The sequence below is a fragment of the Myotis myotis genome, unplaced genomic scaffold (assembly GCF_014108235.1).
Source record: "Myotis myotis isolate mMyoMyo1 unplaced genomic scaffold, mMyoMyo1.p scaffold_m19_p_13, whole genome shotgun sequence".
In the NCBI taxonomy this organism is placed as follows: Eukaryota; Metazoa; Chordata; class Mammalia; order Chiroptera; family Vespertilionidae; genus Myotis; species Myotis myotis.
In genome coordinates, this window is record NW_023416317.1 from 31222736 (window position 1) to 31237120 (window position 14385).

The following is a 14385-nucleotide window of genomic DNA, read 5'->3' on the forward strand; positions in this document are numbered from 1 at the left end:
CCAATATATTGCCCTAGTCAGTATGGCTCAGTTGGACGTTGTCCCATGCACCAGGAGGTTGCCAGTTGATTCTCATCCCATCCCAGCCAAGGGCACATGCCCAGGTTTCAGGCAATATCCCCAGGAGGAGGCATGCAGGAGGCAGCAATCAATGTTATGCTCTCTCACATCGATGTTTCTCCCTCCTTCTCCCTTCCTCAATAAAAAAAATACATATATTAAAAAAAATTACTGAGACTTGAAGCAGAGAATAAGCAGATTATATTTTATTTTTTAAAAAAGGCTTCCTTCCAGTTCTCTTATTCAGTCTATTCCCTCCTTGTATAAAACAGATAATTACCAATCTCAACAGATTATCATATAAAACAGGTAACATAAAACTATATATTCTAGAGAACTGCATCTAGAAGAGGCATTGGATAGTGTCTAGCACATAATAGATGGTCACAAATATTCATTTCCTTTAATGTTTCCCATTATTTTCTTAGTTCTTAATTGAAAAAGCAAACAAATTGTCCCAAAAAGAAATATTCCTAAATTGGTGGCTATATTTTGGTTTTTCTTAAGCCATTAGCTCTTCATTAAAAAACAGTTTGTACCAGTGTTCTAAAAAGTGTTTCTGTTGCCACAAAGATACTGCTTGTTATGAGTGTGCACACCAATGCAGTGTGAATACTTAGCACTTGGATTCACAGGGAGACTTGCTGAAGCTTCCAGCTGAGGTACCTCAGCCAAAGTACCCCAGCTACCAGAGTCAGAGCAAGACACAGCCAGCAACAACCAGAACAAGTAAGTCAGAGACACAAAGACAGAGAACAGGGGCAGAAAGAGAAAAGTGGAGGGAGAGGGGTAGAGACCAAGATTAGGAGAATGAATATGAATGTGAGAGTAGAACGAGACTGAGAATGCAAGAAGTTGACAGAGTAAGAGAGCAAGAGAGCAAGAGAGAGAGCATGAGTGGGGGAAAGGAAGCCAGGGAAGAAGGCAAAAGAGCAAGTGGGCATGAGGACACAGTGGATGTGGGTAAGCACACGCAAATTACATCAAGCCAGTTCTAATTTAATCAAAACCTCTCTGCCTCGCATTCTTTTAAAATGCCTACATCCTACCTGAATGATCTCTGATTGTTCAGCCAGAGCTTTCCTTTGAGCCTCCAGAGACGATATCTGTTGCTGATAAATCAAACGTTGCTTCTCCCAGTCCAGTGATTTTTGACGAAATTCCTGAAGAGGCAATTAAGTACTTAACTTCTAAGTGCTTCCCCTTGCTGTCATACCTCCCAGACTCACTTTTCCTTTAATTTTCCCCCACATCCCTGGGTACACATGCACCTTTCCCCACAGCAGGAGCCCCATTACTCACTTAGCTGATAGGACTGTAGAGTAATACTGAATTCCTTACATACTGTGTGTCTGGATATCTGTCTTTCTAAATTTAACACCCTAATGGTGAAGAGAATGAAACACAGTGGCTAATACTGGTTCATGGAGATTTTCATAGATTTGCTGCCATCTAAAGGCAGTTATAATTTTTTAGTGACTTTTCAGAAAACTGATGCTAAGATAACTAAAATTTCAAAATATGATTACAGATATCCCTTGCTAGCCAAATTCTCTTTTTTTAATCCTCACCTGAGGATATTTTTTTATTGATTTTTAGAAAGAGAGGATGGGAGGGAGAGAGAGAGAAACATCGACGTGAGAAAGAAACATTGATCAGCTGCCTCCCATACTCACCCCTATCTGGGATGGAACCACAACTTAGGTATGTGTCCTGACTGAGAATTGAACCCACAACCTTTTGGAGTATGGGATGATGTTCCAACCAACTGAGCTACCCAGCCAGGGTGCTATCCAAAGTCTTGATATCCAAACCCAAAATTGAACAGATTCAAATAAATTTCTAGGTAAGTCCTTTGGTAGCCCAATTCTTATTTCTCAGTATCAAAAACTCAGGAACCAAACAGATCCAGATAACACAATATCCTTTCAAATACAAATTTTTACTATCTCAACAGAACAACTGCACAGACTTGAATAACGAGAAATCTGTACCAAATTTATCAGATATGATAACCCAAAGCAAACAGTTTAAAGATAATGATAGATCAATAGTAACTTTGAGTTACATGATCAAGAAAATGAGCCCAATATATATGAAAACAGGGCAAATCAAAGGGAATAAAAACTCAGTCTTTCTATTACTGTCCTCCAGAAGTCTCATGCTAGCTTGGGGTAATTATTGTTAACCAACTGTCAGATCATTGCTCATTCATTCATTCATTCAATCATATATGCCAGGTATAGTTCCAGGTGTTAGGGATACAATAGCTAACAAAACAAACAAAAATCCCAGCCCCACTCAATGTGAGAGCAATAGACAATACATTCATTGTATGACTACTGTGGTTGTATGTATATTGGTCGGTGATATAGGCTGATGACATGAAAATCAAAGATGTGGTTTTTGAGGTAGAAAGAAAAGAGATTGGGCAGGAAGTAGTAATGAGAAACTTGGGGGCGGGGGAGCCCAGGTTTCACTGCAGAGGGCCGGAGAGGGAGCAGTATCTCTGTAGTCCTCAGATTATAAGCTCTTCAAATGTACAAAAATATTGAGATGTAGAATATTGAACAGAAACTGCAATTCTAGGACATTGGCCATTGTCATTTAATAGGTTGCTCTGAGTAGAAACATTGTAAGTAATCATACAAAGATGTTGCTCAATGTTTCTCACATTAGAATCAGCTCGGGGAGCTGGTTAATATGCAGATTCCTGGGTCCTGTGCCACACTACTGCATCAGCATCTCTGGGAGCCTGAAGAGGGCCCTGGGTGGTTCCTAGGTGCACTAGAGAACCAATGGCAGAGACAGAGGAGCGGGGTGGCAGATTCCAGGGGAAAGGGTGTCAGCCCCGTGCTGCTCCTTCATCTACTCTTGGCAATGTTAGCTCACCATGTCCCTTGAGGACTTCAGGGACTCCATACAATATACAATGAGGTCGGCAAAGAGGGAGGTAAATGGCTTACTATATCTAAATGGAACTGAGGGTAAACAATCTGATACGCAGAATACTCTGTACAGAAGAGCCATGTGCTTTCAACATTTACTAAGCCCCTCCTCCCATCAGTAAGAAAGACAAGGACACTGCCCCCCAAAGACTGCTAGTAACTGATGGTCAATGTTTCCCAGTATTAGCATTTTGGGTATAGCAATCCTTCCTTTATGGAACAGCTCCCAGCATGTTTAGTGTCCCTGGTCCCTGTCCCCTAATATTAGTTTCACTCCCAGTCATTTTGGCAACCAAAACAATGTCTGCATACAGTCCCAAATGCCCTTGAAGGGTGGTACTGGCCTGTGGAGAATTACTGGTAGCTAGTAACCCCGTCAACCACAGGGAACCATATGATGATAGGATGTATAGATCACCCCCGACCTTGAAATAGCTTGGCAGCAATCCTGGAAATGGTAGAAAATTGATTTCAGAAACCAATGCTACTAGAAACAGCACTTTACTCCAAGAAGGCTGACAATCACTAAGAAGAAATTATTACCATGAACGTACCTCTATTTTTCCGGTTAACCTCTCAATTTCAGATTGATCTTCCCTGTGATTATTGGTGTTGCCTCTGAAGTCCCTTATTTGCTTTTTCTGTAGTTTTTCATAACTTCTCTTCAGTCTGCCTAACTGTAGACACAGTTATTTCTAGACTTAAAATTTAAGAATTTGTAAACAGTGGTGGTAGAACAAATTGGTATTGTGAAAGCAAGAATAGCACTAAGTAGTACTACTGAAAGTAGATTAAGAGCATGTTTGCTTTGCAAATTAAAATACAAAACAACTCAAATCTGCATAGAAAACATAAACACTAGAGAAGAAATACATTGAGTCAAAGACAGAATAAAGGGAAAATATTTTTCTTAACAAAACTTTAATTGTTATTACAAAAGCCTTGTACTTAACAGCCCCACAACTCATCCCGCCTCCAAGTAAAAGCAGTGAGGCTGTGGCTCTTGAGCCATTCTCCTGTGGGACACTGATAGTAAGCAGGAGAGAAGTATTTTGGAATTAAGTAAAAGTAATTTTTTCCAATCTGAAGAATAAAATTGAGTTAACAGAATTTTTTTACTTCTCTTATTTATCCCAAAATGCTTCTGAATGTGTCAGATCCTCCATTACTTAAAATCTAGTAACTGATTTAACTCAAAAATAGTATTTAGTATGTTTTTGGTATCAATATGTCACAGTATTATACAAAAATAGCTCTATTTCTTTCAGGTACTCAACTGAGAAACACATTTTAGAAAATCTCTGTTCTAGGTTGTATCAAACATATAATTAGGCAAGATTCTTTGCCTGGACTTAAGAACAGAGAAATCAATTCCCGCCCCTGTTCCTCCCATGAAATATATACTTTCCACTTTACAAAGTAAAACTAGCCTGTTAACAAAATTATCAAGGTTAAAGAGACAAAATGATACAACTCCTAACAGAATCAAATCTCACTTCTTCTTGTAGTTTCTTTAACTCCTGCTTATAGTCCATGGCCATCTCCTGCTTGACTTTTTCATGTTCTTCTGCCTGTTGACGCAACATTCCAACCTACAAGCAGACAGGTGGTAGCATTGTTCATTATTAGCATTGAAACAATATTCCTGAAACATAAAAATAGAAAATAACCTTTGTACTTATTTGTAAACACAAATTCTCAATTGTATATGATATTATCCCACTTCTCAGTTAAGTCAAGTATCTAATTACTTAATGATCCATAACACTGCCAAGAAAAATTGAAAACAACTGTTCTGTTCTATTTCTAGGTTTAGATGAAAACTTGCTCTCACTGTCTGATTTATTCTCCCTAACCCTTTTCATAAAAAGAAAAAAAATACATTAAAAAAATTAAGAGATACAAAGTTATAAGAGCCTTGGAAACTAAGAATATTGAACAAACAAAAAACCTGAGACATCAAGAATAAGTTCTCTAAATCAAAATGCAAAATTGTAATGTCAGACAGAAAAGAGAGTTGGAGATTTGCACCTGCTTTACCATGTATCCCAGTTCAGAGAAATCAGTTCTACAAACCAGAGCAAGGACATTATCCTAACCCATTTCAAACGGTTTGGTAACCGCCACAGCTAGTTCATGCCCAGCCATCACCCCCTCAATATCCATCAATGGTTCTTGGCCTCTCTTCCAGTTAGAATTTCATCTAAGTGAGGATGGAGAGGAAGAATGAGGATCAGGAGTAATTTCAAATACGATATAGAATGGTAATTTTTAAAAAAATCTTAAAAGTTCTCATCACAAAAAAAAATTGTTACTATGTATGATGGTGAGATTAAGCAGACTTATTGCAGTGATTGTTTTGCAATTTATACAAATATTGAATCATTACATTGTACACTTGAAACTAATATAACATTATAGCTCAATTATACTTCAGTATAAAAAAAAGAAAAAAATTCTTATAAGAACAAAAAGTTAATGCAATTCCAATGAAAAAACTCTAGGATTTTTTTTAACTTGAAAAAGGTGTTCTGAAGTTCAAACTGGAAGAATGATTAAATGTAGCTAATAAAATAGAAAAGATAAAACTACTCTTTAATAAAGATCTAAGTGAATATTTACTGGATTGCTGGGGTAGGACAAAACTTTCTGAGCTTAAAACTGAGTCATTTAAAAAGAATAGACTATGTAAACATGCAAAACTTCTATATTTTTTAAACCCCCATTAAAGTTAAAAAGCAAATAAACTGAGAAAAACATTTATAAACCTATTTCAAAGGATTTTTAACTTTTAGGTATTTTCTTCTAACTTGTTTCCACTATGTTCAGAGGCCATACTCTGTGTGTTGAGACTTACTTTCCGGCCCAGAAAATGGTCAATTTTGGAAAGAGTTCTGTTTGTGTTAAAAAAGAACGTGTACTCCACAGTCCTCTTGTGCAATGTTCTGTACGTATAACTTAGGTCAAGTCTATATCCTTACTGATGTTTGTCTCTTGTTCCATCAGTTACTAAGAAAAGCAGGTTAAAATCCCCAGCTACAACTGTCACTTATTCCATTTCTCCTTGTAGTTCTGCATCTTTTTGCATACAGATAAAGGAGAGTGAAAGAAATTTCTTTTAAGACTGTTTTATTAGATACTTACAAATTTAGTGCGGGGTTTTGTGGGGGGGTTTTTTGTCTTAGTTTGAGTTTCCCCCAAAACATAGCCTGAGACTTGGACTTCGGGGCAAGTAATTGGAAGTGATCCCAGGTAGCACAGTGAGGAAATGGAGAGAGAGACCCAGGGAAGGAATAAAGAGGTGTGTTAGTGAGTGGATTTCTGCAGTTCAGCAGCCGCGGCTAAATCACACTTGGGAACTCACCAGGGAACCAGACAGAACGTGTTTCAAAATTGTCCCTCTATTCTAAAGGATGGTAAGCTGGAGAATTTATGCACAGATTCCAGTTCCTCCACTGCTTAAAAGTTGCCCTGTGAGTGTTAACATCCCCACACTTCCAAGGTTCACCTGAGCAGCTTTCCAAGGCTCCAGAGAGAGAAGCACAGCGCAGTGAGATGCTGGCAGTGCACGGGAGCTGCATAATAGCCAAGATGAAATCAGGAGGCAAAGATGTGGTACTGGCCACAAAGAATGTCTGCTACAGTTATATGTACTGAAATTTCATGCTTTATAATTATGAAGGATTTCTCTTCACCTGAGTAATGTTCATTGCTTCTGCTTCAAGTATACTTTTTCTAATATGAATATACCTATATAATATTTCTATTCAAAGTGTTTACATGAAATATATTTTTATTTTACCTTTTACTTTCAACTTTGTTGTACCTTTGTAAGCCCCAAATAATGGAGTTTAATTATTTTTATCCAGTTGGACAATTTCTATCTTCTTCTTGGGCCATTTAGTGCATTTACATTGAATGGACCTATTCAGATTTAAATCTGTATCTTGAGTGTTATTTGTACTTAATAAACTCTATGTTCCTTTTTCTCTCCTTTCTTGCCTTCTTTGGAACTGATAACGTCTTATCATTTCATTTGTCTCCTATAGCTTGGAGGATATATACTGTTAACATGTTAATGTGTATTTTTAATGGTTCTCTCAAGATTAAAACATGTGTCTATGAACAAATCTAATGTTAATTAGTAGACTTACCAATTCCCAGGCAACCCAAGGACTATAGAAATACTTTAATTCCATTTATCCCAAACCTGACTATTTTAAATGCCATCATAATCCTACATATGTTAAACTGAAAAGGTTATTGTTGTTATATCAGTCAATATTCACTTAGCTTTACCCACATATTTACTATTTCCTTTCATTTCTTCCTTAATCTCTTAAGCTTCCATCTGGGGTCACTTTCCCTCTGCCTGAAGAACATTCTTTAGTATTTCCTTGGTGCAGGTCTGACAGTGACAAGTTCTCTCAATTTTTGTTGATTTGAAAATATCTTCCTTTCATTTTTATTCTGGGTATAGATTTCTGGTTTGGCAGGGAAAACAAGTCATTTCTTTGTAGATAACATTCTATTGTCTTCTGGCTTTCACTCTTCTAGCTGACAAGTCAACTGTAGGAACTGTTTGTAGATAATGTCTTTTTATTTTGGTAGATAATCTTTTTGGTTTTATTTTTTCTTTGTTTTTCAGATTACTACTTTGTCTTTAGTTTTCAATCTAGGTAAATATTTCTTACATATTTTGCTTGAGATTATTGTATTTCTTAAATACAAGTTCTTCCTCACTTTTGGCAAAACCTCAGCCAATTTATCTTCAAATATTGCTTCTGCCCATTCCCTCTCTTTTTTCTCCTTCAGAGATTCCAAAAGCAGTTATACTAGACCTTTTCACTGTATCCTCTTTCATTTACTTTCTCTTCTATATTTGCTATCATTTTGTCTACTCTGTATTCTAAACATTTTCTCTTGAGCCATCTTCCAGTTTACTAATTAAGACCTTGGTTTCAATTATTCTATTTCTCAATACTCATTGTGGTTGTTTTTAGTTTCCAATTCTTTCAATTGCTTGATCTAATCTTCTGTCTCTCTGAATACAGTACATACAACTACTGTAAAGTCTAAGCATAATAGTACCCATATCTAGATTTGTCTTGGGTCAATTTCTATAATTTATTGCCCCTCCATTTTAAAATTGTTGTTGTCTTGTCTTCTTATATGTCTGAGGTTACTATCTCAATGGTTATCAAGCATTATATTTGCAAACTTATTTGAAGAAATAATTCAAGACCCAGAATGGTGATTTTCCTTTCCTTTGGAGAAAATGTAAGTTTGTTTTTTTCCAGGTTCCTAGAAGCCCGAGCATTCCGCGCTGCCTGGGGGGACAGTAGCACTCTAGGATCAGCTTAAACTAATTCAGAGATTTTTTTAACCCTCACCAGAGGACACACTTAGAAAGAAGAAGGGCGAGATGGAGAGGGAAAGATAAACATCAACTGGTTGCCTTCCATACATGCTCCAACCAGGGACCAAATCCAAAACCAGGTAGGTGTCCTGACCCAAAATTGAACCAGCAACCTGGGTGTATGGGAAGATGCTGGGACAGAGAGTTAAATGTCTGCATTTTGGCAGCATTTTGAAGAGGACGTGTTCTACATCTGGCCCATCCTTACTCCTTTCAGGTTTCCGACTGAAAATGAGGAAGGATTCAGAGCCACCTTAGACATCAAATCCTTTATTTTCCTAATCCCTTGAAATTATTTAAAAAACCGATTCAGTCTCTATCCTCTCAACTGCCTTCTCTAGTTTCAGCTAATAATTGCCTCAAACCCTGGAACTCACCTCTGTGGACCTCTAGCCCAGCCTAGACCTGGCCTTCACTATCTTGTGAGCACTCTGCTTCAAGCAGTTTTTTTTTTTTTTAATCTAACGTACTTGTCCTCAGAAGGTAAACTGGCCCAAATTGCCTAGTCTGCCATTATCAAATGTTCAAGTCTGAAAAATTCACATTTAACTAAAAACATCCCGAGTGAAATTTACTTCTCAAGCAGAATTCTACAGCCAATCAAACTTTGAATCAGATGTGAAAAGAGAATAAAGATATCTTCAGATATATAAAAGTATGTTCTACCAAAATGAAGAAATAAATGTATAAAAGCTCCAGAATAATAGTGAAGAGAGTTTCCAAGATGAAGCTATACTGCTAGTCTAGAGAGTCACTTAATCATATTTGAGAATGGCAAGCTCAAAAAGAAAGAAAATACTTTACCTGATATGCCTGAAAACACTAAGACTTACATTTGTATCAGAGAATTTGGGAAGAATCAATGATAGGTTCATTTTTTAAAAGCAAATGAAAATGAGACAATTATTAATTCCCAGAAAACAAAAAATTATATAAGAAGTAGTTTAATTATCATTATACTATCTGACTCAGCTGTGAATAATATTTACCATCTTCATGACGTAAATACTGAATACTGAGCTTAACCAAAAATTAAGACATATGATCCTGGCAGGATGAGGAAGTGGAAATTGCATGGAAGAGAGAAAAACCCTTAATTTTCATAGTAGAAAGTCATTAGATAAATAGCTAAGCCTGAAAACAAGGATATGTGAGTATAAAATGTTACTTAGAAACATGAAGAGAATACAAAAGAAAGAGTTAAAGGTATTGAAATGATTGCTTCAGAGAAGCAGAAATCCCAGGTTCAGGGGGCTGGGCAGATAATTTCTGTTTTCCTCTATGAGCCTTGTAGAATCTTTTTTTGTATTTATTATACATGGAAAATATAAATATTAAATGAAAAAATATTGTTTAATTTTATTTATGTACCAGGGTCTGGCTCATAGTGGGCACTCAAAATATTTAAATTTCTTAAAAGAAAAGGTGGGGGAAAAAAAGGTTAAATGCTGAGAGTGAGGGATGGCATAGGTAAAGAAATGGGAGCCAAGGTTTGAAACGGCATCATGGGTGACAAAAGAGCTGAAATAACTGATTCTAGATACAATTTATAGTTTTCAAAGTGCTTTCTTAAACAGTAACTCAATCTTCACAACAACACTGGGACTTAGGGTTTTCATCCTAATTTTACACATGAAGAAATAGGCTCAGAGAAGTTAAATTATTTGTTCAAGGCCAATCAGCTGAAAAGAGGCAGAGCCAGGACTCCAAATCCCTTACTCATTTCATTAAGTCTACCTGCTCTGTAGGGCATGAGAAGGCAACAGCAGCAGAAGGTCCATGAAAACCAACCCAGTCCCAACAGTATAATCAGAAATCATAAAGCATCCACTTACAAAATGGCTGTTTATACTAGTACTCCTCCACATATGACCTGCAGACAGGCTGGCGCTAGTCACAATAGCAATCCAGCAGGTACCAGGAGCTTGAGGCAGAATGTAAATCAACTGTGTCACCAAACACACAGTTTAGTGCAAATGACATTGTTCTATAGCAAAACCTTCTATGAAGTGAAGGACGCAATGCACTGGTTGACATTCTGCTGCAAGATTTTGATCTCATCATGGGCCCATCACCTGAGCAGCACTGGTTTATACCACAGGACTAACTGCTTCTAAGCTGGCAAACAAATACGAATGAAAAAAACTTGCAGCCTTATTTTCTAGTTCTTATGTCATTTACTCTTCAAAGTAGAATATGAACATGGTATTACCAACACAATTTATTTTTAATTCTCACCTGAGGATATGCTTATTGATTTTTTTTTTTCTTGAGAGAGAGGGGGGTGGGGGAAGGAGGGAGAGAGAAACATCAACATGAGAGAAACATCTATCTGTTGCCTCCTGTATGGATCAAATCTGCAACCTAGATATGTGCCCTGACCAGGAATCCAACCCGAAGCCTTCTGGGTATGTGACAACGCTCTAACCAATTGAGCCACTGGCCAGGGCTCAACACAATTTCACAGACAAACTATGGAACAGATTCCCATTACTAGTGTTTGGTAAAAGCACTTTAGTTCTAGAAAATTAATCTACTTTCAGCAGTCCATTCAATGAAGCGGCAAATTGACCAGACAGCTACAATTCTAAATTTCTTTTATGTGCCAGGACAAACCTGTAATCTTTAAATTCTTAACATGGAACCTATAATTTCTCTTTACGGTATTAAAAAATAGCAATAATGCCCTTGACATCCAAACTAAGCTACAGAATTAAGTTCAAACAGCCTCAAAGTGACTAAATATTCTCATAATCACACACACAGGAATTTCTTTCATGGGTTTATACCACAATAAATGACTTGGAGATATATATACACAGAGTGGGGCTTGGGACCAGTGTTTCTCTACAACTCTTCCAATCCTTCTGAGATTGCCATCCATGCCAGAAATTCAGAGGCAATTCTTGCACTTACATAAATGCTTTCTGCTTCCCTTCCAATAGTCAGTGTATTTTTACTGTACCAGCTAACAGCAAATATTAAACTTTTCCCCCAAATCACCAAAAACTATGGGTGGTGAGATTTCAAGTAATTTTTATTTTCCTTTGTTCTTTCTTTTCCCCTAATTTTGAACAGGGGCAAATATAATTTTTTTAAAAAAGGGTTTTCTGAATCTTGTTTTAGATCTAATCAAAAGAGGCAAATTATTGAATTCTGGGCTTACTTTTTCAAACTAGGCATACAGTGAGACCATAAACTATGTTCACTAAATTCAGTGAATGTTAATACAGACTTATAGGATGGAGGTTATACAAAGATCATGTGATACAATTCACATTTTCATAAAGAAGTTATATATGTATTTATTATATGTGACCAAAGTAACAAGACCATTGAAAGAAATATTAATATTTTGGGGCACTTTCACAATGAATTTTTCTTCTAAAAGAAACCACTAGAATTACAAGACAACATAGAAACTAAAGACACAAAAATGCTTTCTTCAACAAATATTTAAGAAATATCTTTAATGTCAAAATATCAAAAAGAGGAGTAAATCAACTGCTTTACCTCTTTGTGTTTCATATCCAACTGACTCCTAAGAGACTTAAGTTCCTGCTCACGGATGTCCAAGCATGTTTCTAAAGCATGTGTCTGCCCTTCCCATTCAGACTTTTTATGAGCCACCATTATGTCAATCTGTTTCATGAGCTCCTGTAGTTCTGCTTCACAGGATGTCAAAAATCCCCTATAAGTAAGAACAGACCCTTAACACAGACATGTCAGAGGGCTTTTCATCTTTCAGATGCAAAAAATATAGCAGATATAAACCTACCTGGAGGGAAACAATGCCAATAAATAAATTATCAGAAGCAAAGAACAGGACTTCTGAGCTTTTCCTTTTAATGTTCATATATTAAGGTGATGACTTATCCCACAAAATATTTTATCTTCCTCTAACAGCCAACCTAAAGCCTAAGTTTTGGGGTCAAACACAAAATTGATGTTTTGGGTCTGGCTTGTAAGTTAGACTTTGACAACCAACAACTAGCATTTCTGTAATATTTTCAGGGAGCTTTCAGGAAGAATCCCGGCCAGCTTATGTCACAGTCTCAGCTAGTCAAAATAAAAAGTTTTGGAAGCAACTAGGCTATTGGGAAAATGATAATACAATTTTAAGAGCTGTTTCAAGAAAGTCGTCCTTGAGTCAGACTTATTTCAATTATTTTTCCCACCTTGTTAGAAACCTGCTGCAACCTATCTGATTATTGTAAACTTACTGATGTCCTGCGAAGTTTCAGGAGACGCCAGATATTTCAGAGTTGGAGACAAAAGTGGACACCGATGTAAGAAATGTAAAAAGGCTTCCAAGAGTGGTCAGAGAGAGCCACAACTACTAAGGCTTAAATACTTTTTTAAAAAACATTGCTTAGTCTCACAAAACCTCTGTACTTCTACTTTTGCTTTTTAAGAGTAGAAAATGTAAAGAGGGATGAAAGCAAGCGTCCAGCTTCACACGCCTGCGATGAGGCCAAAATCCCAGAGAGACGCTCTTCACAAACAACACGAATCAGCTTAGCTTTGGTTCAACGCTTTTGCTTCTGTATCCAAAGCACAAAATGGTCAGAGGCAGCACTCAGATACGCTGCTTAAATTCAGTGAGACGCTTAAGGTCAAAAGCAAACTTACCCATCATGCCCCCTATTTTGTATTCCTTCCAACAAAGCCTCCATCGCCAAATCCCCTTTGTTTTGGCAACTGGAAAAGGAAAAACATCAGTCAGGAGAAAATTCATTTTTTAAGTTCTAACATTCCAACTGACAAGAATGTGAATGAACGCATACAAATAACAATGAGAAAATGCAGTGCTTCTTAGGATGACCGTAGGGGCATATAACTTCCAAAAATATTAGGACAAAATACATTCAGACTAAAACAAAATGATTTAAAGGGATCTAACTGCTGTTGACACTCTCCCTGCATGCCTGAAATCAAATGCCTCATTGCTGCATGCCTACTTCCTAACGTAAGGGTGGGCCTGAGGTGGAGGTGGGATGCTGGAAGCAGAGGGACACTGACATAAACCCCCATGCATAAGAAATTAGGGGTCACACACACCAGAGAAAAGGTGTAGCTTGGGGGGGTGGGTGTTGTTTTTTGAGATATTATAAACAGGTTCAGTGCCCTGAGCTTGAACTCCCTGGTCCATCACAGGATAGCCTCCTCAACCTCAAGAGGACAAACCCTGGCCGCTTCCTAGAAGACCCACCCTCCTCCACACTTCATCCTTCCTAGTCCTTAACAGGGTCTTCACAGTGGAATGCATCCTTTTCCTACGGTCCACCCCGCAAGGACAGAAAGCCAGTGTTATTCATCTCTGCAGCTCCAGAGCTTAGTGTAGCATTTCAACTGGGCATGTGCTAGATGCTTTGGGCTGAACTTACGTCAGTTCCCCTCCCTTTACCCATGCCCCTATGCAAAGTGGTCACAGCTGGAGAACTACAGAGAAGGCCGGGCAGAGAAAGAAGGGAAGGGAAACAGAAGAGACTGTCATAGAAAGAGAAAGATACCATAAAGAAAGATGAGGAGAGAGGAAAGACCGCCCTTAATTTAGAAGTGCCCATGATTAGTAATACCTCTTGTAGATTTCTCCCTACTATCACAAATCTTCAAAATATTAGTCATGTCAAATCACTTCTCACTCCTGAAATAATGCTTTTTTCTTAAACCTTCCAAGACTCAGTCCTGAGTTAATCTTTTAGTTCATTGGTTCTCAACCTTCTGGCCCTTTAAATACAGTTCCTCATGTTGTGACCCAAACATAAAATTATTTTCGTTGCTACTTCATAATTGTCATGTTGCTACTGTTATGAATCATAATGCAAATATCTGATATGCAGGATGGTCTTAGGCGACACCTGTGAAAGGGTTGTTCGACCGCCAAAGGGGTCGCGACCCGCAGGTTGAGAACCGCTGTTTTAGTTAATTCCCAAATATTGTGGTGTGGAGGTTTTG

The 14385-nt window shown here is 37.5% G+C and overlaps 1 protein-coding gene across 13 annotated transcripts in view; it reads right to left on the minus strand.

Annotated features, from left to right (window-relative positions):
* The window catches only part of CEP63 (centrosomal protein 63), a 41807-nt gene that overhangs the window by 19780 nt on the left and 7642 nt on the right, over positions 1-14385 (minus strand). For 9 of the 13 annotated variants that reach the window (XM_036332524.1, XM_036332519.1, XM_036332523.1 and 6 more), the window contains 5 exons: positions 13060-13128; positions 11941-12118; positions 4505-4600; positions 3563-3685; positions 1110-1223 (listed from right to left, as the gene is read on the minus strand). In XM_036332524.1, the coding sequence (XP_036188417.1) occupies positions 1110-1223; positions 3563-3685; positions 4505-4600; positions 11941-12118; positions 13060-13103 (555 nt within the window). In that variant the 5' untranslated portion in view covers positions 13104-13128. Of the gene's footprint in view, positions 1-1109; positions 1224-3562; positions 3686-4504; positions 4654-11940; positions 12120-13059; positions 13129-14385 lie in introns of those variants that run through there. The other 4 variants (XM_036332521.1, XM_036332528.1, XM_036332530.1 and 1 more) reach the window with 4 other exon arrangements.